Genomic DNA, 24254 nt, shown 5'->3' on the forward strand with positions numbered 1-24254 from the left:
TAAGAAGCTGGAAATAAGAAATAATAACAACTTTCAAAACTTACAGAAAGGCAACCCTTCTACGTTTTTGAGTAATCATATCTCAATTACTTACAATACAGTGCAATTTACTTTTATATGGCATCTTTTACGTCATAGAATGTCATTTTTTTGGAATCGTAAAAATGCCCAATAATCCTTCTGAGACAAATCATGAATGTGAATCCATGTCCTGCAAATCTCTAGTGCAGGGTAGTATTAAGGGAAAAGGGTGGCAGTGAAAATCTGTCACTGGAGGAATTATTGAGCCTAGTGTATTTAATTTATTTTTGTAAAATTTTTTTTAGCCCTTCTTGAGTAAAAGATCTAGTATGACAGTGTCCACAGTAATAATTCTCATAAACTGGTTAAACTGCACTGAAAGCACTTTTTATTGTTCAGAAAAGAACAGAAACCTAGCAGGGAGTTCAAAGCCTTAACATGGCCTCTGGGTTCAAATAATATTCAGAAGCTGCTTGAGTTTTACTCTTGCAGCTTGTGATATGTCATCTGAATCTTTCCATTGATACTCCCTGCTGGGTGCATATGCACAGTCATCTTTGCACTTTATAATGCATTTAAGATTTGTTATGTTCATTTTCTCACATTAAGATTCACTTGTGTCTCTACTGATTCTTTCCACTCACTCACATAGATGTCTACCTTAGTCTCAGTGTTTTGTATACTTCTTTGATCACATCTTGTTCAGTGAGGGGAATTACTGTGTCTCCATTCCAATCCTTAGCACTCCAGGCACATTCTTGAGAGCCACACTATTCCCTCCTGATAGTTTTATCCAATTTACATCACATGGATTTTTTCATCACATCTTCACGACTTGTATCCTTCATGTCAAGCTGATTATATCTTTATCATTATATCCCCTACTCACATCAGATGGAGTGTAAAACATCTGCTCTGCCTGAATCATGTATATTAACAGAGCCTTTACAGTTCAGTTCCTGTGGCAGCAGTGTCAATGGTTCCATTCGCACACCAGCTATTTCCGAATTAAACTGACAATTAGTACTAGGTTTGAGGTTTTGCTTTCCTGCGGACAGGTACTCACTGTGAAGTGGTTTCTCATTGCCCAAGCACATTTTACATGGGATTTTTAAGTTTGAAAAGCTATCAGTCTTAATATAGTATCATTCTGCCACTTGGAAACTGTTTTACAGGATTTAACATCGAAATGTAGGCATTTTGAGGACAGTGGGATGCTCAATGATATCTGTCCTCGTGAACTTATGGAAGTGGCTGCTACTTTACTCAAAGGCTTTCCGCCCTGTACTTACTAATTGAAAGTAAAATTCAGACTCATCTGTTCAGTCGTATTTTGTGCTCTCCTTAATGCCCTCCAGCTGTACAATCACCTGCTCACTATGGATCAGCCTAATACTGGGGTCAGATTTGCAGTGTTTCTTAACCAGATTCAAATGGAAACTTTTCTGGGTTCATCTTGTTACCTGTGATTCTTCCAGTGTGACACAATCGACGTCTGGCGAGCATTGTACTGGGATTGCCTATTTTTAGCCCTTTAAAGAGAGGAGGAGACTAACACTACATCACTACGAATGATGATTAATTTCTAATGGCCCTCATCTCCATCATTACTGCAGCTATTCACAAGTAACTTAGCTCAGCAATGCACTATACCTGCTGATCTGTATGCATGACTCAATGATACATCGCACAGTGCGTTAACCCATTGAGCCATGAAAGAACTTGTAAACCAGCTATAATGTTATATTTAAAACTATAATACTGAAAAGATAGAAGGCTATGTACTTCTTTCATCTGGTTCCTTTAAAGAGCCCATTATTCTCTCTGGACATTCAGCTTGTCTTGGCTCACTGCAAGAAACCATAACATGAGCCATGGAGACTGTGAGATGACTGTCGAGCCACCCTTCAATATTTAAACACTTTTTCTTCTGGTTGGATAAAGAAGAAATAATTTTTGTTTGCCCCACAACACCACCACCAACAAATTGCATTTATATAGCACCTTTCACTTTTGGAGAACGTTCCAAGATGCTGGACAGTTGAGGGTTTGTACTGAGCGAGGTGTGGGATTTGGGAGGGGTGGGGTTGAGGGTAACAGGGGAGAAATGACCAAATTAGAGGACAAAGGTTGAGCAGTACAATGAGCAATTTCAAGACAGATGCCAGGAAATATTTTTTTACCCAAATAGTAATTAATAACTGGAACAGGTTACCAAGGAAGATGGTTGAGGCTTGGGATGTCCTCCCGACTTGAAAGGCGCTATACAAAATGTAATCTTGTTGTTGTTAATGTTGTGATGGGAAGGCGGTAGGGTGGGTATTCTGGAAGGCTGAGATCAAATGGGCTGAAGGGCCTTGTTCATCTGAACCTCTCTTTGCTATGTAACATTCTGTTGTCTGCAATTTTAGCCAGGAGATGCTGTGAATAAATGCTTCAGTAAACCTTGACTGTACCTGTATTTTATTTCAAAGCTATTTTAAAATAAAAGCTAGCCATTTCAATGAGAATAAGAAAAGGAAGACTGTAATGTGTGTTGTATTGCTGTGCTTTCCGTGTGGCAGCATTGGCTGCAGCATATGATAATTTTTTCAAGCCCCTGTAGTTTATTTTCCTTTTATTGACAATGTTTCTGCCCAAAACAGGAAGGGAGTGTGGGACCTGGTATCTATTTAGTACAAGTGTAAATGAGCAAGATGAAGACAATTAAAGAGATGAGTAGGCAACTAAATAGAGCTATTGAAGAATGGAGAGCAGGTGATATGGATGGAAACCTAATAAATTATTGAATATTTGAGAAATTCAAATGAGAATGAATGAGATTGGAGGCAATGCAATGTGAGAGAGAGCAAAAGAGGTGGGATTTGAACTTAAGAGGTTGGAGAGTGAAAAAGGTTAGCAAGCAATGCAATAAAGATGGGAAGAAGCAGAGCGAGTCAATCAGTCTGTAGTATATTCTCCATCTTGTGTTCCTCATCGGCTAACCAACAGTACAATGAATGTTGCCAGCCTCAAAATAGTGATTTTAGCATTTTAAGGCCATCATAATCTTAAGTTATGTATTTTTCTTTCAGTTGCAGATAGAGAGACACCAACAGCGACGTGGCAAGCTGTACTGAGAAGACGGCAGAAGGAAGCTCTGGAATCTAAGCCAACGAAAAGAGTCCCAGGCGACAAATCACACTGATAACCAGGGATAACTCAGGTAAGTTTGCAAGCCAATAACATTGAGGCTAAGAGGCAAGGATCAATCAGTCAGGACAAGAATGAGTTATTAGATAAAGATGATTGTTTGGGATTCTTAAAAAAGTGTTAATCTTCGTCCTCACCTTCAAGGCCCTCTACGGCCTTGCCACTTCCAACCTATGTGACCTGCTAACCCTTTATCTACCTGTCCGCTCCCTCCGCTCAGCAGGCCCCCGAGTCTGCTCCACATCCCCTGCCTGGCCCGCCCCACCATCGGCATTCAGGTCTCTTCCGCCTTGCCTTCGGCTACCAACCCTGCGCAGGCTTCCACCCTTCCTGTCCCAAGGTGCTTTACAGATGTAATTTTTGTATTTTGTTGTATTGTATGGTTGGAGAGGCTGCTATTCTGAATGGGCTTCCATATTCCTTATAGGTGCAGGTTTAAAGCACAATGATAATCCCCCCCCAATAAAGTCAAGAAATATTCAAGAAAAAAACCCAATATTGTTCTAAAATGCTTAGCATTGTCTTCACTGGGATACTTTGCTGGGGTTAAAGCAGTGCTGGAACTCCATCCCCCAGTGCCTTCACCTTGCTTCCTCCCTTTCCTCCTTCAAGGGCGGTCTCAAAACCTTTCTCTTTGACCGTGCCTTCAGCTCCCCTCTCGACTCTCTACCCCCTCCTCGCTCCCTCCCTTTCCTCCCCTCACCCTGACCACTTCCCCCCCCTGAGCGGGTCCCGACCCAACTGTCCAGCGCCTTGGGACGTCCTCCCGATGTGAAAGGCGCTCTATAAATGGAATCTTGTTGTTGTAAGGGACTCTGAATTACCTGCAACGCAGCATGCATGAGTAAGAATTATATCCATTAAGAAAGAGCTGCTCAGGTCCTGTCAGCTGATGGGCCTTTATAATGCATAACTCTAATGATCGTGTGACATTAAGAGAATAAAAACTTATTACAGAACTGAAAGTAACGGATCTCACAAGATCGAAATCAGATGAGTTTGTATTTTTTGTCACCACTCTACTTATTGAAACAAATAATAATTTTTGTGTCTTAGAGTTTATTTTTGTGTATTTCTCTCCAGCTAAACCCAAAAAAATTGCAGCGTGGATTTAAGAGATAACGATGAGCATTTTACTGTCTCCTGTGAGGAGGCAGGAGCTGGATCCCATGGCAACTGACACATCTCCTATGGTAACGAACATGACCCCAGTGGAAGAGCCCGAGGGTAATGGAAGCTTGAAGACGCTTGACTCCAGCCAGCGCTATGAGAAGCCTCCTCCACTTCACACAGGGGCAGACTGGAAGGTGGTTCTTCATCTGCCAGAGATAGAAACCTGGCTCCGCATGACATCAGAGCGTGTTCGAGACCTTACCTATTCCGTACAGCAAGATTCTGACAATAGGCATGTCGATGTGCACTTAGTGCAGCTGAAGGTAAGAACCAAAGAGAGACATTCTGCTCATCGTTCTGGATTTGTCCTCCCCAAGGAACTGTATAGTCTTTGGAATTAACAAAGAAGGTTAAAGTCACTGTGTTAAATTGGCATTAAATATAGACATGAACAACGTCAAAACATTATGTTTGTATTGCGCCTTTCACGTCGGGAGGACGTCCCAAAGCACTTTGTAGATTGTTCAATTCAATCAGACATAATTCACTGCAGCACTGAGAGGGTATAGACATGAGGGTGGAGTTGTAGCAGCTGATGGTGCTGCTGTTCCAGTGGTTCAAAGTGGTGGTTCACAAGCAGTGCAGCTTGTGTTGTTGAACTTTGGCAGCTGCCAAATTAGACTTGTGTGAAAAAATTACAATCTATTAAGAAGGAAAAGTACTTATTTGTTTGCAGATGCATGATTTCCAGCACAAAAAGCAGCATTGTGCTCTGGTCTGTCAGTAGTGAAATAGACTTTGGATTGATTCTCCTGTTAATCTCCTGCAGAACAAAGCAACAAGTTAATTTAAAACAAAGAAATTGTTCGTCTGAAGCTCAGTTGGTCAATGTACCCCGTGGTGTGCACATGCACTTGGTGAGACAGCGAAACCAGGAAAGCTCCAGTTTTTACCTTTTTTCTTTGCTGTAGATCATATTATTTGGGATATTCATGGGCAACTGTTGTTGACCTCAGTGTTCCTGGCTGGGGAGAGGAATTACAAACCCAGAAATTCCTGCTCCTTTTCGCCGTTCAGTGCCCCCTGCTTTTGGGAAATTGATGTGTGGATGGTTGAGGAAAGGAATTGGTTTAGCTATGATGCTCCTACATCTTAAAAGCCTACAACACTCATTGTCTGTGGTGAAACGTGCAGTCAAATCACTTGGCTGAGATTTAGATGACTGTTGGGACCCAGAAATCCATGCATTCAACAGAGTTTTTACTTTCTCATCTGGATTCCATACGAACTGACCTGATCGACTATTTGAAAGGTGATTCTGAGCCTCAACTCATCATGTTGTCATTAGTTTTGGGCTAAGAATGCAAGATTCATAGTGGTGCTGTTAACAGAAATGGAGGCATGTGCAAATAGACCAAAAATCATAAACAAACCCTTAAAATAGGTTGTAATCCCTTAAGGAGAATGCTTTCTGAAGAACCATTCTATAATTAGTGGTTATTTCTGATGAGCAGCAGCTTGACATGACTGCCAGATAATTGTTCAAGCAATAGAATACAATAAGTCGTTCAATCTTTGACCCAATTGGTAAGTTTTAATGTCCTGCTGCTTTAAATGAGTATAGGTGGTTTCACTGCATTAATCTTTTTGGAAATTATCCGGAATGAGTTTCACATTCCAGATACCTCAGGCTATGTTTTATTCTGATTGCTCTGCTGATTTTTTTTACATTTATTTTAAGCATTATATTACTTTCCTTGCCAATTTTCACTTCTCCCTCCTTTTCCTTTATTTCTATCTGAGAGCCTTTTGAGTTTTGCCTTGCTATTCGACTTCAAGGCTGACTTGAGAAGGTCATCACATCTGACCCTTATCCTATCTTCAGCCAAAATCCATACATTGTCAACAGGAATGGCTAGATAGATAGCAATCAGCAGCATTGCTACCTGATATTCCACACCCCCACGTCCCTTATCTGGGCTAACAATTGCAGCACCAATTGCTGCTGCTTTTGCTCAAATCAGCTTACTCAGCACAGCCCTGAAATGGATCCTGAGGCCTTCCCAGTCTGTATGTCTCAGCTGTTCACCAGATAAACCAACTGATCCATCAGATGAAGCACAATATCACTTAACTGGGAAAGAACAGCCAACTATAGCCCAATCAGATCAATAGTATCTTCCAACACATACTATGCTCTCCACTTTTGTGTTACCAAATACAGTGGTGTTTATGTTCCGAGTTAACCCTGTGTCCTGCACTATTCCAATGTAATAAAGCAGTCTAAGATTTCTATAATCCTATCAGCAATTATTTCATTTGGAAGACCCCATTACCTTTATTTTAATATTATGGGCCATGTCTGACGATTCTATTTTCTGTACTCAGATCATCCTCAGAGGAGCATGTGCTGGAATTTAAATAATGAATAATTTTGATTTTTTTATTGAACAAGTGAAATATTTTAAATATTATTCAGCCTATTTAAACCTGGTTGGTGTCTGACTGGGTACTTATGCATTCAGTCTTGGAATATCAAATGACTCAGTGATTTCACAGATTCTGGTGGTTTACTTGAAAAAACCCAAAGGACAGCATTTAATGATTAATTTGGTCACAACATTTTCTGACAGCATGGATCCAAAACATCAGTGTCATTTTTTGTTGACGTATTTCTAATGGCAAGTCTGACCAGTTTTCAAAAATTTATATTCTCTTGTTTAAATCATCTTCAGCTACTGGATTGATTAAGAGCCCCAAATCAAACTAATGGACTTGTCTTTGTTTGTTGACTTCTTGCCAAAATATCCTTTATCAAACCTAGACGTCTCTTTTCCTTTCAGCATGTTTTGTATTATACTTGGAAGCAGGAATCAATTAGCAATGAGGCAAAGCTAATGTAATTGGATATCTACTATTTGGTGTTGCTTTACTTTTGCAGAATGCCTTGATGGCTTGACCGGAAACACCCATGCACCAATATCATGAAGTACATTGGCAATAATAACGTTAGTCAGTTCAATACATTGTTCAGAATGATAACACACAGATTACATTTATTCTCTTGATGCATGTAACAGGTGTTGACATTTGGAGTCTAATTAGCGAGAAGCACTTGGAGATTAAAAGTTCAGATCCATTGGTGATATGATTGCTAAATTCATTCCAGAACATGACGCTTGAGAACCTTTTACAACAGCAGAATACAATTATACTTTGAAGAGCGGGACTGAGGTTTCTGTAGACCTACTTGCAGCGGACTGTTTGCATTTTAAATTGTGCACCGGTCCCCAACTCGAATATTCATGACTAGAAATTTATATAAATTCATTTTGCACCATAGTAAAAGTGGTTTCTGAGTTAAAAAGACCTTTCAAAGGGGTACATCCACGACCATGCAACTAGAAGAGCAACGACATCTGTGTGTTGCAGACAATGTCCAACTATAACATTTCATTGGATTTGTGTTGAAACCTCACTGAAGCAACAGTCGAAATAATAGAGCATTAGAATTCTCGGAGCAAAGTTCTTCTGGAGTCTGCCTCAAAAACACCTCATTTAGTTGTCACTTGCTTATTCCAAAAAAGCTGCAAAGTAAATTAAAACGAGCTGCTAAGATTGCATTTTGATTAAGTAGGAATGTATGTAGGGGAAGAACGGACGTTTTCAGCAAACCTTTAATATTCCCCCACCTTTGTTGTACGTTGATATTTGCCTTGTTGCCTGGCAAAATGCCTGAGGTTAGAAGCCAGACTGTTTACTCTTTTTAATGTTACTAAGCTCAATCGTGCACTGATTTTTTAAAGATATACAGAAATGGTGCCTTCTCCCTAACCTCCACCTTTCCCATTGCACCTTCCCTGAACATGGTGACAACCTTGCATCTCTTGAAACGTTACCTACTCTGTTAGCTGCTATAAAGTGCTCGCTAATGATTGGTGATGAGAAATGTGGTTCTGGGCACGGGATTGGCAATTGGCCCCATTATCTTCTCTTCCTAGACTCATTTTGAGAGCTTTTTTGAACTGTATTGAAAGACAGATTTCGACCCAGGCTCAATATTTGCAAGGGCCCTTTTAGTTGGCAGCATCTTGCTCAGTGGGGATTCTCTGCATATCGTTTTTCTCTTTGTCCTGAAATATTTGCAGATAACTGTTACCAACAATGATTTTCAAAGTGCCAGAATAATGAAATATGAGGTATTATATAGAAAAGGACACACACTTCACCTCTCCTCCCCCACCCTCCACATTTCAATGTTTGTACAGCTGTTAATTCCTTTTTGGAAAAGAGAGGTGGAAACTAAGCAAGCAACATGTCAAAACAATCTGCATTAAAACCATACTTGTAAGCCGTCCTGACTGATTATGATGAGAGCCAGACTGGAGCCATTACAAATGTGTTGCTTACCATGAATGCAAATGCCTTTGCATCTGCGTGGAACTTACATCCGCTGCCTTTGTGGGAAATTTTGAAGATAAACATAAGATTAAACTAAATACTTTTGCAGTTAATTTGCTAAAACAGCTCATCAGAAATATTGTCCAAGCTATCATAGTCTGCCCGCTTGTGCAGTGTAATATTAGCAAAATAATGCAAACATAAATTTGCACAATGATCCACTGGACCAAAGTATTCTTGTTATTTTAGTAAAGTACTCTATAACTGTACTCGATTATTTAAAACTGGAAAATAGCAGAGCATAGGGTTAGTTTGTGATAAAATATATCTGTTTCAAGCCAAAACGTTTACATTTGCTTCAGTGGTGCAAAATACAGTAACTTGGATAACTTTTTGTAAGTTTTCAGTTCACGTAACTAAAACACAATTAAAATACAACTTTGAAATGGAAGCAGAACAATAACCAATCTAATTCTCCTACCTCCATACTCGACTTTTCCAGCGCCCTGATTGCTGGTCCCCCCAGTTCCACCCTGCAGAGGTACCAGACCATCCAGAATTTCCTGCTTTCCTAAAGGAACTGATGTGAGTAGTACTATTTTTCCATGGGTGTCAGCATCCCAGCACCTTGGCCAAGTGGTAAACAGTGTAACGCTGAAGGCATCACAGCCAATTATTTTGTCCTTATCTGACTTCCACGTGCAGATGCACACACAATACAGACAGTATCCCCTTCTAAAAAAATGCATAAATAAATTTGCAACTTCTAATCTATTATTCATAGAAATAAATGTACTGCATATGAATATACTCTGTAGCCAAACCTTCAAGATTCTATCCCTGTATTAAAATCACTTAAAAGATTATATTATTACAATTAAAAAATGATTCAAACCCTTTTAAAACATACAGAACAATAAAGAATTAAAATTACAGGATTCTCACACAGAGCACAAGATTAATTCGTATCCGAAAGACTCCATTTGGTATATTTACAAATTGAGACAGATGATGATGAGAGGCCCACATACATGATTGCTCACTGTTAAAAATAAACCAATTACATACATTTTTTATTAACAGCCTTACTGAAACAAAAAAAGCAGATTCTACCTTTCAGATGACATCAGGTGAGACATTGGTTTAGAGATTATGAGGTGTGTGTGAGCTGGCATGTTGTTGTGGGATTAGCGAGGTATCGCTCCTAAACAACAGGATTATGAGGTTAAATTTAAGTGAGCTCAACTCCCACAGAGTGGGAATAAGAGCTAAAGGCCCCTTTATCAAAGTGGTTATAAGTGTGAGTGAACTGGAGTCTTGTCAAAGGGGGAATTCAAAGACTTTATCCTCATCCCCTTTGTCACAGGATTATGATGTGTGAATGTTCAGTTTGTAATACTGAGGTTGTGCACTTCATCAGTGGTAAACATGATGAGATAATTAAGATAAGAGGTGTCAGACTAAAATACACACAGTGACTCCAGACTGGTGGTGTAATAATTGCACCTGCGTTTTTTCAGCTAAAGTCTAAAGTGCACAAGTGCAAACATTTGTGTGAAAGTGGAATTAGGAACCTCAAACCCTTTGTGAGTTATTTACATTTTCAAGTTTATGTTTTGTCTTCTTCCCACCCTTTTTCCTTGGAGCCAACTCAGTGCTGTAACCAGATGTGGGGATGGGCGGCAGGGTGCTGGGAAAAGGACATCTTTGCGATCACCATCAATCGGTCAGCTTCTGTGATGGCTTTTTAAAGAGATGGCAAATCAGGGCAATCAATTCTTACATCACTGGGATAATGCCCAGCTTTTGAAACTCTTTGACTTGAGTGTTGTGCAGCCCTGAATTTCAGTTGCACAATCTGCTATTAGGGCATCAACACTTCAAGCACATGAGTCATCGTGAGGCTACTCTTAGTTTAAAATAAAATGTCAGGCAGTTGTTACACGAAACATCCTTCCTGGATTCATTCTGCCTTGTAAAGTGTGTCAAGTGAAAATAATATGCCTTTATGGTTAATGGAGGCAGAGCAAGGGAATGGTTTTCTTGTAGATATGAATTATTAATAGCTATTCCATCCAACAATGATTCTAAAGGAAATGGAGGTTTAATTGCAAGCTTTTGAGAGCACCATAAGTATTTCCACTATTTTCACAGGTCTCTCTATGGGTATTTTCCTTTCAAGGAAAAATATAAAAAATGATGTGTTGGTAATTACAGCAACGATGACAACAACAGAATTACATTCGTATAGCGCCTTTCACATCGGAAGGACGTCCCAAGGCGCTGGACAGCAGAGGTCAATATACCTGAGGGCGGTGATGGTAGAGTTTTCAATTCATCAATCTAGGCAAATCTAGGGTTGAGTGCATGACAGCATGAAAATCCCATTCAATCTCAGAATATCATTTTGTCTGATTGCAGTGAAATCTAAATGTCTCAGAAACTGTGTTTTAAAGATGCTTCAGTTTTTTTTACTGTGTTCAGATTACAATTTCAGATAAAATTGATAAAACTTTACCTTTTGTTAACACCTTTGCCGTTGCTGTAAGTAGGTTGTTTGAAATATACTTGTGTCCTTCAATATTAACCTTGTCCACGCTTGTAAATATTACTCTTGTAATATTCCTAGTATTGGGCATTATTATAAATTACTCAGACCAAATGAGGACAGATATGAAACAGATTGGCCGGCGTAAATGATTGAAGCTTGAGCAGAATTGGAGAAGTCTATTTGCTGAGCATCTTTATTCTTAGGGCTGTGATGTGTGTGCGACATTGTTAGATTAATGACAGTGTAATGCTCTTATGTTACTTCATCAGAAAAGCAGTGATCGCACACTTAAAGTACCTGTCTTATAAATATGTAACTTAATATGGAAAAATGTTAATTTCCCACATGATGAGCTCCAGATTTTATCAAGTACGTGCATTTTCTTATTAATGAGGGAACGTATCTATTGGGGCTACACCTTAATATGAGAAGTGATTGGAAATTTCATCCTTCACTGAATTGCAATTGTGATATACTCCAGGACTCCAATACCGACACAAAGTTCTGTTTAGAGCTATAATAATAAGGCACCAAAATAACAACACAAGTGAAATATGATGTTAGTGTAAAGAAGCTGTGTGAAATTGGTGAATACAGTCTGCATATAGGTCAATAGCAACAATTGTCCCAGTCAAATATTACTCAATTGAAGTTTCTTGGATGAAGGTAGGTTGATAAAGTCAATACCTGAGGTGAGGAAACCCTGATGGGAGCGAACAAGGCAGCTTTCTGAGTTGGACAAGTCACAGCTCATCCAGGACATGCATTGACATGTACCTCTGAAGACCAAATAGGCTTTCCAGCTTTTAAAACATTATGCGTATTTTACAATCCATAACATGTTATGAGGATTATTTTATATAAATTTCCTATATTAAATATTATAGATGATTTAGAAAATTGACAGGAGTGTAGGACTTCTGTACTTTGCGATATTTCCAAATGAGCAGTTGTAGCCTTTTAAATAAATCTTAATTTGGTGCAGAATTGTTACTGCAACCCTCAAATGAAGTGTAGAAGAATTTTTAAAAGTTTTCCTTTAACACAGTCAATTAAGTTGGATCACTGACTTTTGCATATCATCTGGTACCTATTGTTCATGAATCAGTTGGTAGGAGATATAAGTCCATGTAGATAATCAGAAATGATTAGCTTTGTGCCAGGCAGAGCCCTCCCTTAAAGGCCACCTGTATTGTTCAATGGCAACTTTTTCCAGCATTCAATTCTGCAGTTACAGGGATGTGAGCTGAAGGTACTTTAACTTGTAGCAGTGATTGAACACACCACACTGCAATTATGACAGAAGCAATCTCCAAGGTGGGAGTTCAGTGTTAATAGTTCTTCCACTCCTTAGTCCAGTGTTCAAATCCAAGTGATGTGGTTTGGATGACAGTACAATTTACTGTTGTACTATTTTAAAATCCCTAAAATCTGCATCATTCACAGGTTTATTAACAGTATTAACAGACAATTGTTGCTAGGCGCTGACACCATCAGCATCCAAGGCTGCACTCTCCACCTCTCAAAGCCAGTCAGGAACCTCGGCGTTTTGTTTGACCCTGAGCTGTCCTTTCTCCCTCACATCCGCACCACAACTGGCACCGCCTTCCATCACCTCCGGAATATCGCCAGATTACGGCACTACCTCACCCTCACGCTGCTGAAACCCTGGTTCACGCCTTTGTCACCTCAAGGCTGGACTATGGGAACTCTCTCCTCGCCGGCCTTCCCGCCACCTCCCTCCACAAGCTGCATGTCATTCAGAACTCTGCAGCTCGTGTACTGTCCCGCACCAGGCTTCGGGACCACATCACTCCTACCCTCGCTCGCCTCCACTGGCTCCCCATCCCCCAGAGGATTGATTTCAAGATCCTCATCCTCACCTACAAGGCCATTCACGGCCTTGCTCCCTCCTACCTCTCCAACCTACTATCCCCCTACCTACCTGCCCGTACCCTCCGTTCCTCTGGCTCCGGTCTGCTCCACGTCCCCCGCCCAACCGCCCTACTATCGGTGGTCGGGCCTTCAGCCTCTCAGCCCCGAGGCTCTGGAACTCCATCCCCCAGTGCCTTCGCCTTGCTTCCTCCCTTTCCTCCTTCAAGGCCGGTCTCAAACCTTTCTCTTTGACCGAGCCTTCAGCTCCCCTCTCGACTCTCTTCCTCCTCCTCGCTCCCTCCCTTCCCTCCCCTCACCCTGACCATTTCCCCCTCCTCTCTCTCTCCCTTCCTCCCTCACCCTGACCATTTCCCCCCTGCTCGGGTCATGACCCAACTGTGCAGCGCCTTGGGACGTCCTCCTGACGTGAAAGGCGCTCTATAAATGGAATCTTGTTGTTGTTGTTGTTGTATTAACATTATTATTATTAACAGTAGCAAAATGCATTTGGACAGTTTCCATACATTTCCCACTTGAAGCAACAGAAGCTCGCTGAACAAGCTTATTGAGTAATGTCACTAAGAGATAACCAGGATAAGAGAGTTTAGGAATATCAGGTTAGTGTACAAAGATATTCTTTTTGATTTGGAAGCATATGGCAATATAAGCCAAGATTCCACTATAACCATTCCATACATTTCTGGACCTGCAATTACTTGGCTATACTGTGATTTTTCAGGACCTCAGTGAAACTGATTACTGTTATGTATGGCTGTAAAGTTGTTCCTGCAAGATGTGTCCATTAAAACATTTTTCTTACTGAGTATTTTCTCTCATGGATTCTTCAAACACCCTTCAGTCAACCTTCCCTAAAATCTGCATCATTCACAGGTTTCTGAAGAGCTTTTCAAAAAGGATGGGGTGAGAGCAGATACTTGTAAAGTAGATGTGATTCAAGGCATTTGAGCAATTTGCAGCTTTCATTGGCAAGATGTTTGAAATACTGTCAAGCTGCAAATAGGGAGACAGCTTTGCCCACTGCAATGCAGTGATTTTTATTAATGGTCAGCTAGGTGTCTGACACGTGTAGAAACCCATCACTTTGTTTAACAGTTAACTCAACTGAGAGTTCCACATGTGTAAGGCACTTACACATTGAAACTTCCATATGTCTGGAATAGAACTCTCTTCCTGGAGGGACATGCTCTATGTACTTAATTCTGGAGAGTATTAGGATGACGAGAGCTAAGGCTTGGGTACCCTAGTGTGTGTGTTGGAGTTCAGCCATCTAAAACTGAATAGCTTGCCATTGACAGCACTATCTGGCAAGCTTCCTGCAACCTGTCCAGCTTTGAGCACCTACCTTTTGACATTGGCTTGCTAGGTTAACAGGAGCCGAGTGAAAGAATCCCTGCACTCAGTATTCTGTATAAATGATTCGCTAAAATGCAGCAAAAAAGAACAGCGACCATCTTGATCAAACAAATATCTATTTCTGAGAAAACATTCCAGTTTCAATACTACTGCACAGATTTAGCAGTCGTGGGCTAGCAGCCTGTTTGAGGATGGTTAATCGTGCTCATTAGTTGAAACCATCCAAGTTCGACATTTGAAATCTGACTCTCCAGCTGAATTGACCTTTTGAGCAACAGCGTAACAATTAAAGGACCTTTCCTCTGCTGACTATTAAGTAGAGATACATTCAAAATCTAAGGTGCTGTGGAAAAATTAAAATCAATTCATCCTACAACCCTTTCACCAAGCAATGATTGATTAATCATGTTACCCGGATATTGTGTTTTACTTTGTTTTCTGGAAAGAATACTTTTCAATGGTATCACCAATTACCTTGAGTGGTAATTTCACATATCAAACATGGAATTTCGCTTAAGAGTATTCAGTTTAAAAAAGGCCAGAGTGCACAAGGCAGAAAGCCAGTCAAGTAAAGAGGATGATTAAAAATGACTTTATGTTCAATTCTCTAGGTTGTTCACAGTGACTGCCCCAGCTCTATGAAGAGTGCAAAATAATTGCACCATTAGCTTATGAATAATTGTTTAATGTGGGAACCCATCTCCTGGAATGCAGTCCACTTTACAACTCTCAGTCAGACTGACCATTGGAATAAATGAGTTGATTGCTCTGTTTAGTTGCCATTTCTGAAGAGTTACCGTTGTACATCTAGCTTTGTTCTTGGCTTCTTGTACAGAAGCTGTTCAGAGATATTTGACTTCTTAAGAGCCGTTTTGCAGAAAATGAACATTGACAAGTGCTGTAGCCTGCGGTGCTTAAGTAGAGCACTATAAGATAAATTGTCGAATTTAAATTTTATTTTTTTTAAACTGAAATAAGGTTTAGGTTTTTGTGGTTTCTATTTATTTCATAGTTGAGCAGTTTGGCTCCTGGTTTCTTTGTATTTATCTGATGTCTACAATTATTTAATCACTTTGTTATTCATATCCAAAGACTGAAGAGGGTTTGATATCTACTGTCTAGTTGTCCACTCTCATTTTAAATGTGGTTCCATACACTGATGTCTCTTTATATTCAAATATATTTAAAAATGCAATAATGAATTTCTTCTATTCTAGAGCGAATTTTAAGCATATCATCTGTAAAAAAAAGGTGTTTGTACCAAATTGAATAATATCATACAATTTACTGTACTGCAGCGCTTGTGTTACTCACAATGTACAGGAAGCGATGAAGCAGAATTGGTTAACATTGTGTATATGGGATGTGCTGTGGTATAGTGGTGCAAGTGCATCTATTTCCCAAGTGTGAAAGGCTCAAGATTTGCAATTTGCAAGACATGAGAATCTTAAAGGGCCTTTCTCATAAAGGGGATGAATCCAGTACTGAATCACTACTAGTGTCCCAGTTAAATTGATAGATATGTCATTTAAATGTGCTCCTTTCATGTTGGGAGGACGTCCCAAAGTGCTTCACAGGATATAGTGTAAAATGGTGAGAGTTTGTGTTTTGTGGCCAAAAACAGCATCCAATTTGCGCGCAGCAATGCCCCACAAACAGCCACAAAGTGAATGACCAATTTTATGTAGCATCTGAGTGCGTACCGAATGTTGTGTTTGGGTGTGTATCTTGCTATTTGTGTGAACGTAGTTTTATTGTCAGTGCTGCAGAGTGTATCCATAGTGAAAATACCAGTGATGAATATATAAAGAGTATTATTATTATAAGAGTGGTTATTTATCTATGAGACGTCACTCAATGTGACTTTCCTCCTATTTTTCCTTTGGTGAGTTTTTTTTTTATCTCTTGTCCTGTCTTAAGGTGCTGATTTATGTTAACTTGCACGCACAGGCCATCTTCTGGTCCCTCTCGCAAGTGACCATTCCTCAAATGTGGGCTGCAGAAAAAGACATTGAGGCGAGTTCAGACCTAGACAGTGAGTGCTGGCAGGCTATTTAACCATTGAGGGCCGAGCCAGATTCCATCCTCACCCAATGTTACGTGCATTCATTTTCCAGCAGGGGGCAATGGTTTGCAATCAATATCAGGAAATTATGGTTGATTTTTCCCTTTCTTAGACCACACGCAATTCCTTCACGATTCAGTCCTTTGACGGAGGTGTGATTTAAACAGCAACAACAACTTGCATGCATCCCGCACCCTTCATGTAGCACAGCACCTTAAATAATGTAATATTATCCACATGCTTTTGTCCTCCATTAATTCAAAATTTGGGGGGATCAATATTCTCCCAGTGCTCAGTTACCATTGCGCCATCAACATTAGAAAATTCCTGGCAATAGAGATACTACATTAAAGGCTGTGGTTTACGAACAATCCTTGGTTAGGGTGTTGTTGCTTATTGAATACTGAAATGCAGACTGAAACGATGTCACTACTCCATCCAGTGGTCAAAGAGATATATAATAATAATAATAATCCTTGCATTTGATATAGCGCTTTTCACGTCTTCTAGACGTCCCAAAACGCTTCACAGAATATACTGTAAAGTGAATTGATTGTATATTTGTGGGCGAACGCGGCAGCCAATTGCGCACAGCAATGTCCCACAAACAGTTGTAGATTGAAAAATGACCAATTTATTATTTTTTGTTTTGGAGGGATTATTATTAGGCGTGTGGAGTAAGGAAACTCGCCCAAGGTTTCGCACTGCCTGGAATTAAACTCAAGTCTCTCGCTTGCAAAGCGCGTGCTCTAACCACTGAGCTACAGGACTCCATGTATGTATATATACATACACTTGTGATCATTTGTACCGTACAATAATGAGTTTCTTGTTTTGGATGTGGCTCTCTTTTGGAGATTGCTGGTGTTTGTATTGAATAACATACCATCACGTTATTGCATTGCCAGAGGGTCTGTCACTATATTTTAATATACCTTTGTCAAAAAGTAAACCTGATGCATAAAGTGGAGCAAAATAATTCATTTCATGCCTGGCTCTGTCAGAGGTGATTACTCTTTTTTGGTTGTGATGCTGTGAGGACTCTCTAATTACAGTACTTTGCACCTGCAGTCAATTTTCTGGGCACCCTCCCCACGAGGCACTTTCAGACAATGTATTACATTAAAAGCACTTGCAAATCCCAATGGATGAAAATATATATATTTTTTCCTGGTTCATATTTAGAATTTGAATCTCATTCTTAAACCTACAACTTAAATCTACAATCGACTGTCTCTGGAATGTTTAGTCATGTGTACAGTAAACACAGTGCCCACATACTCTGAACCTGTCATTCACATCCTTAGAGGAATGTGGTGAATGCAGGGAATACCATTTGTGACACTGAGATTGAAGAGGTGACGATGAGAAGCATTCTGGCATTCTGGTTGATTGACTAGGTGCCAGTTGGAAGAAGGGCTTAAACTGTGTGGTCCCCACTTGTATTGAAAGATGAATTGAGACTTCAAACAGGACAACAGGAAAGGTAAACAAACACCATGGTAAACAAACACAAAGCTGGCTGGCACACATCACGTTTATCACTTTCATATTTACTTGTAGGAGTCCTGTAGCTCAGTGGTTAGAGCACTCGCCTTGCAAGCGAGACACCTGGGTTCAATTCCAGGCAGGGTGAAACTTTGGGCAAGTTTCCTTACTCCACACGCCTAATAATAATCCCTCCAAAACAAAACAATAATAAATTGGTCATTTTCAATCCACGACTGTTTGTGGGACATTGCTGTGCGCAATTGACTACCGCGTTTCGCCCACAAATATACGGTCAATTCACTTTACAGTCTATTCTGTGAAGCGCTTTGAGATGTCTAGAAGACGTGAAGGATTATTATTATTAGTTGATGTTGGAAAAACAATCCAATTTCTTGAAGGTTCTCAGGATCATGGAAGCAGACACAGGGTACACATTACTGAACAGTATAATGTTTACTTAGATTACAGGAGGGAACCACTTAACCAGTTCTACAAAGCTTTAAGTGGTGTGGGATTGGAGGACACTACACTCTCAACAGTGCATCATATCCAGTGTTTGCTGCAGCATAAAATTGGGTGTGAAGATCAGTTATCAACTTGAATTCCAAATGAAGGAAATGAAGATGTGAAATTGCCAAAGCGCCCCATTTATTGAACCGGTTGTTGAAATGACTGATTCTAATAAATAAATAAATAAATAATAATTACAATACTGCAGTTAATATTGCAGTAAGTGAGTGCTTGGATCCTTGGATTCTGTGCCTCTGTTTATCACGGAGCTGTTCCAGTGCAGCTGATTTCATTTAGTTTAAACCAAGTGCACTGTAGTTGCAAACATGGCAACTAAAGGAACAGCTGAACAGCTGAAGCATTATTCTATGTATAGGGCAGGGCCCTAAGACGTAGAGTAACAACTGTTTTTTTAAATAATATAGAATGATGTAAACACTGTGCAGAAACTTTTCTGGAATTTGTTTACGTGATAATTCACACGATAGTTACTAAAACAAACTGAAGCCAGTGAAATACGGTTTAGTTTTTGTTTCGCGTGAGAATTTCAATGATCTATCATGTTACACTGCCGTGTAACTGTAAATCGCGAGGTTTCGGCTGTGAGGGTGAATCTCGAGTTGAGTGCCAAGTTTCATGGGTAACGGCACTTTAGTGAAACTCGTGAAAGTAATTCGATGTGTGCTCCCAACCACCAATACAACCCTAAACCATAAAACAATAATACATGCATTTGCATACGAACAAAAGCCTTTCTTATGATTTGTATAACATATATGACTCACTTAATTGTCTTTGTTTGTGAAAAGTGGTAAGCATCATGTCTGACAGGTGAACAGGACTATAAATCAATAAATATAAAAATAATAATTCTTGCATTTGATATAGCGCTTTTCACATCTTCTAGACATCTCAAAGCGCTTCACAGAATATGCTGTTAAGTGAATTGACTGTATATTTGTGGATGAAACGCAGCAGCCAATTGTGCACCACAGTGTCCCAAAAACAGTTGTGGATCAAGTGACCAAATTATTGAGCTATAATGGACACAGAAGGTGCAACAATGAGACAACAGTGAGACAATGAGCTATAAAGGGCATAGAAGTTGTAACATCTCAATGCCTTTGTGATGTGAGGACAGGAGAATAATCTACATATTCTAAAATAAGTACGGCCAGAATGCAAGGTTCATTTTAAGAGTCCAGGAAGATAATGCCCCATGAGTATGCGAGACAGTATCCAGACTAATATTAATCTGGGTTTGTTGTTGAACACGATACAGTACTTCTTCCTTACAGACAACATAAATCTCAGTTATTATTTTGCCTCCACAACCCGTGAAAGCCTTTCTTCCTGCCTTTGATGAGATCACTTTAAGGTCACTGGCTGGTCCTCTGTTGCTGAGATCCCAGTTGTCATCTCAAAACTTCAACCAGCATTCTGCGGGCACTTAGGTCAGGGCCCAAAATAAAGCTGCTAATTTAAGTCACTGACTCCTGCTGGAATTCAAGTCAGGAGGGTGAAATGCTCACCCCTCCGCAATAATGTTCATGCCAGTGTTTCCGGAACACGTTTGTGGAAACCCGGACCAAATCGGCAGTGCAGGACAATGGAGAAACCGGCAGTAGATCTGTAAGTCCATGTTCTTTTGGAGTTTTGAATTTGCCAGTCCATTGTTAATGCTGATTAAATTGCTGTTCTCGTGAGGAAGGGTTGGGTTACCCAGCATGTGACATTCTTCCCAACTAGCTTGCAAACTGTTGGTTTGATCTGTTGGTATCTGTTTAAATAAATATTTTCTGCCGTGCTTGTCCAAGGAGAGGAAAGCAGGCTGAAGGAATTTCAGTTCCTTTCAGTTTAAAGCTATAATGTGCATGAAAGCACTGGGCATGTGTGCTTAATGCTTAAAACTCACTGGAATTAGCTATTTTAGTGGGTACATACTGTTGCTTTTTAAAAAAAATCCAAACAACTGATTGGGTCACTTAAATTAATGAAGTCAGGTAGTTGACTGATATACCCAAGGCAACAATGAACCTCGGAAAGTATGGATTTGTACACATGAAAATAATGTTAACATTGCTAAGTGAGGCAAGTACATATTACTTACATCAAAGATATTAATTGTGGTATTTGTTTCTCAGTATTTGCCAATATTCTGTTCAATAAATACCAGGGCAATATGATAATAATAATACTCCTTGCATTTGATATTGTGCCTTTTCACAATGTCAAGACATCTCAAAGCACGTCACATGATATTCACTAAACAAGACTTTAGCAAACCTTTAGCACACACAGTTTGCAGATAACTTTGCCCGCTTTGCCGGTGGTAATCTTCATGGGTTATTTTGGGTCTGTCTGGATAGCTGTGTCCTATCTGCAGTTTGATTCTTGCTAACAGCTGTGAGTTACAGGACCTCAGCTGCCATTATTACCCAGTGAAGCAGGCAGTTCTGTGAAGCAGAATGTGGTGTTTTTGCTGTTAATCATGGAGCTGTAAGATTCAATGAATATTCTCTGTGCATCAGTGACAAGAAAAGCATCTAAAGTTTATGTGGAAACAATTAAGTATTGAAAAATTATATCTTGGTAAACTTTTACTGCCTAAGAAAGGTACTTATTGCCATTTTAGCAGGAAATATTACCACAGTATTATGACCCTTTTTTGTAAAAAAATTCAACAAACTGCTTGTTTAAGTGCAAAGTAATGCTTCTAGTTTTGGGAATTTATGATTAATGGAATATTACAGATATTTGATACAGCAAATGAGGCACTATGCAGGACTTGTTCATTAAATCCATTTATAGTAAGGTTTATAGCAAGCTTTGAGGAGTGAAAGTTGTTACCTCTGTGTTAGCTGCAGCTGTGACCACTTACTGCTGCAGTTTCCAGGAGGGCTGGAGTTTTGCACTGTAATGTGGAAGAAATTGGGGCAATGAACGTTGAGGTGAGACAAACCGACTGATCACACTCGTTATTGCATGAGCTTTACTTATTGAGATAGTTTTACATTTAACCAGCAGATAGCTTTAGGCCAAATGACTGGCAAAAATAATAAAATTTAAATATACATGTGCATGTGCTGGGGTATTCTGAGTGCACAATTTTGACTGTGGCGGATTATTTACGAAGTGATCTTTTTGTTTTGATTATCTTGCACTACACATTTAAATGCTCCATTCACGTTTTTTTTGTGAAGCACATGTCTTAAAATCTTATTTGAATGCATTTAACTATCACCATGAAAAAAGTGATTTAAAAATCTTGGTGTTAAGATATTGTGTTGAGCATTAAAAAGGATTGGTTTGTATTTAATTCTGGCACAAAATACTTTGTGGGGTTTGACTCAAACATGAATGCTCCAGTCGAGTCTTTAAACATTAGTTTTCTTTTAAGATGCGAGAGACCTGGGTTCCGTTCCTGGCAGTGTGAAACCTTGGGCAAGTTTCCTTACTCCACACGCCTGATAATAATCCCTCAAAAAAACAATAATAAATTGGTCATATTCATTCCACGACTGTTTGTGGGACACTACTGTGCGCAATTGGCTGCCGCATTTCGCTCACAAATACATAGTCAATTCACTTTACAGTATATTCTGTGAAGCGCTTTGAGAGTCTAGAAGATGTGAAAGTGCTACATCAAATGCAAGGATTATTATTATTATTCCTGATTGTTTTATGCTGTACAATTGTAATTCTCTTTGTTTGTGTTGCTGCTCGCTGTTGTTTCAATACGCCAGAGGGTGGAATCTCACAGTTGCCTCAAAAGCAACAATTGCCTACAGGCTCTTTGAGAGATGTGGGGAATCAAGTTTCCACTATTTTCAATTCAATTGTCTATAGACCTGCAGAAGGCAGACTGTAGCTCAACTTTAAAGGAAAGTTGACACCAACTTTTTAACGTGATTTTGCAGCTAGCGATAAAAATGCAGGTGCACTGTGGAGCTGTGCAAACTCTTACCAAAGTAATGAATGGCAGTGTTTAAGACATTTGGTAACCTGTGGAATTGCAACTTTACATTACCTGCAAACTGTAACTTTATGCAGTAGATCAGTAAGGGGGGAAATTGTGAGATCTGTGTGAGTTTCATTAAACATTTTTAAAGTTATTTCCATAGTATCAGAAAGGTAGATAATCAGTGTGTTGCTCAGTTGATGGGCTCGATAGATGAAGACTTTTTGAGATCAGCCTTTTATCAGCTGTGCTAAACATTGTAGACTTGTCTGCTATCAGGGATAGTGAGGGATATCGCCTTCACCTGCTTATTTGGAAAGAATGGTCTTCAAACTTGGTCTCAGCTTTGCCTGGGAGTAAATTCACAGATGGGACTGTACAAGGATGAATACATTGATCTGAAGATTTTATAGCCAAATATAATGCAATTTGCCCCAGTGGCTCAGTGAATCAAAGGACCATAATGTCAGGAGGCCAAGAGAGTCCCAGGTTTATCTTCTCAATCTGTATTAGGTTTGTGAATCTTGGGAGGGATTGAGGTGAGTCTCCACAGATAAATAATTTAATGATCACCATCTAGACTGATGATAATAATAATAATAATAATCCTTGCATTTGACATAGCGCTTTATCATGTAGTTGAGACGTCTCAAAACACTTCACAGATTATATTGTTAAGTGGATCGTGTATTTTGTGAGTGAAACAAAGAATGGTAACTTGGAACAGGTTCAGCCATCTGTGCCCATGGACAGAACCTCTCTATGCAATGGAGACCAACTTTAGGAGAGGGGTGGACAATTGCAGGAAAAGAATAAGAGGAACAGAATTTTTTATTCCATGTGAGTCCTGTATCACTTGTATAGAATGATGTAGACATGCTAGCTCTCAGATGTGACTGCACTGACTTGATGTACCACAAAAGAAGGCAGGAGTTAGGTTTAAAAGAACCACAAATGTGCTCTAAAGTGTATTAGAATTAAACTGATCTTATTGGGAGATGGGTATCTTTTTTTGGAGAAGGCAAATCATATCTATCTGTCACACCTGTGATAAGCTCATACTCATTGGAGTAAAAATTCTGCCTCTTATTATTTGTGCTGTGCTGAGTGAAATGGCATTGACAATTGAAGTGCTTTTGGAGAATGTTATGATATGTTTTGCATCCCCTTCAGAGTTTTGTTTATTTGAGATCAGTGGATAGGATTACATTTTGCCAGGTCTCTGTAATCTGATAGGATTTTCATTGTGTTATCACCAGTCATACCTGCAACAATAACTTCTTGTGTTCAAAAGCTTTTTTTAAAAAAAAACAGTTTTCAGCACTTTGGGACTTCCTCCCTACGTGAAAGGCACTGTACAAATATAATTTGTTGTTATTCAGTAATTTAGGCTGCAGAAGGTTATCATTATCTGTTGCAGCACAACTTTCTTTGCTGTAGAATGTAACTGCTGTAAAGGTTCATTCCTGTTTGTTCCAGTAACCTCAGATCGGAAAAGATTGCCTTTCAGATACAGAGGTGTAGAAGAACATTTTGTTAATAAAAATGCACAAACAGTTCAAATGATTAAGGTCTAACTAATTTGATGTAATTGACATAATAATTAATAATAATCCTTGCATTTGATATAGTGCCTTACCACGGCTTTGTGACGTCTCAAAGCGCTTGATAGAATATACCGTAAAGTGATTTGACTGTAT

At 39.5% G+C, this 24254-nt stretch overlaps 1 protein-coding gene across 1 annotated transcript in view; it reads left to right on the top strand.

Annotated features, from left to right (window-relative positions):
• The first annotated feature begins 4319 nt into the window (after positions 1-4319).
• akap6 (A kinase (PRKA) anchor protein 6) overlaps positions 4320-24254 on the top strand; it is a 113694-nt gene continuing 93759 nt past the window's right edge. The window contains exon 1 of the mRNA XM_007893379.2: positions 4320-4649. Within this exon, the coding sequence (XP_007891570.2) occupies positions 4338-4649 (312 nt within the window). The 5' untranslated portion in view covers positions 4320-4337. The remainder of the gene's footprint in view (positions 4650-24254) is intronic.

The sequence above is a fragment of the Callorhinchus milii genome, unplaced genomic scaffold (assembly GCF_018977255.1).
Source record: "Callorhinchus milii isolate IMCB2004 unplaced genomic scaffold, IMCB_Cmil_1.0 Scaffold9, whole genome shotgun sequence".
In the NCBI taxonomy this organism is placed as follows: domain Eukaryota; kingdom Metazoa; phylum Chordata; class Chondrichthyes; order Chimaeriformes; family Callorhinchidae; genus Callorhinchus; species Callorhinchus milii.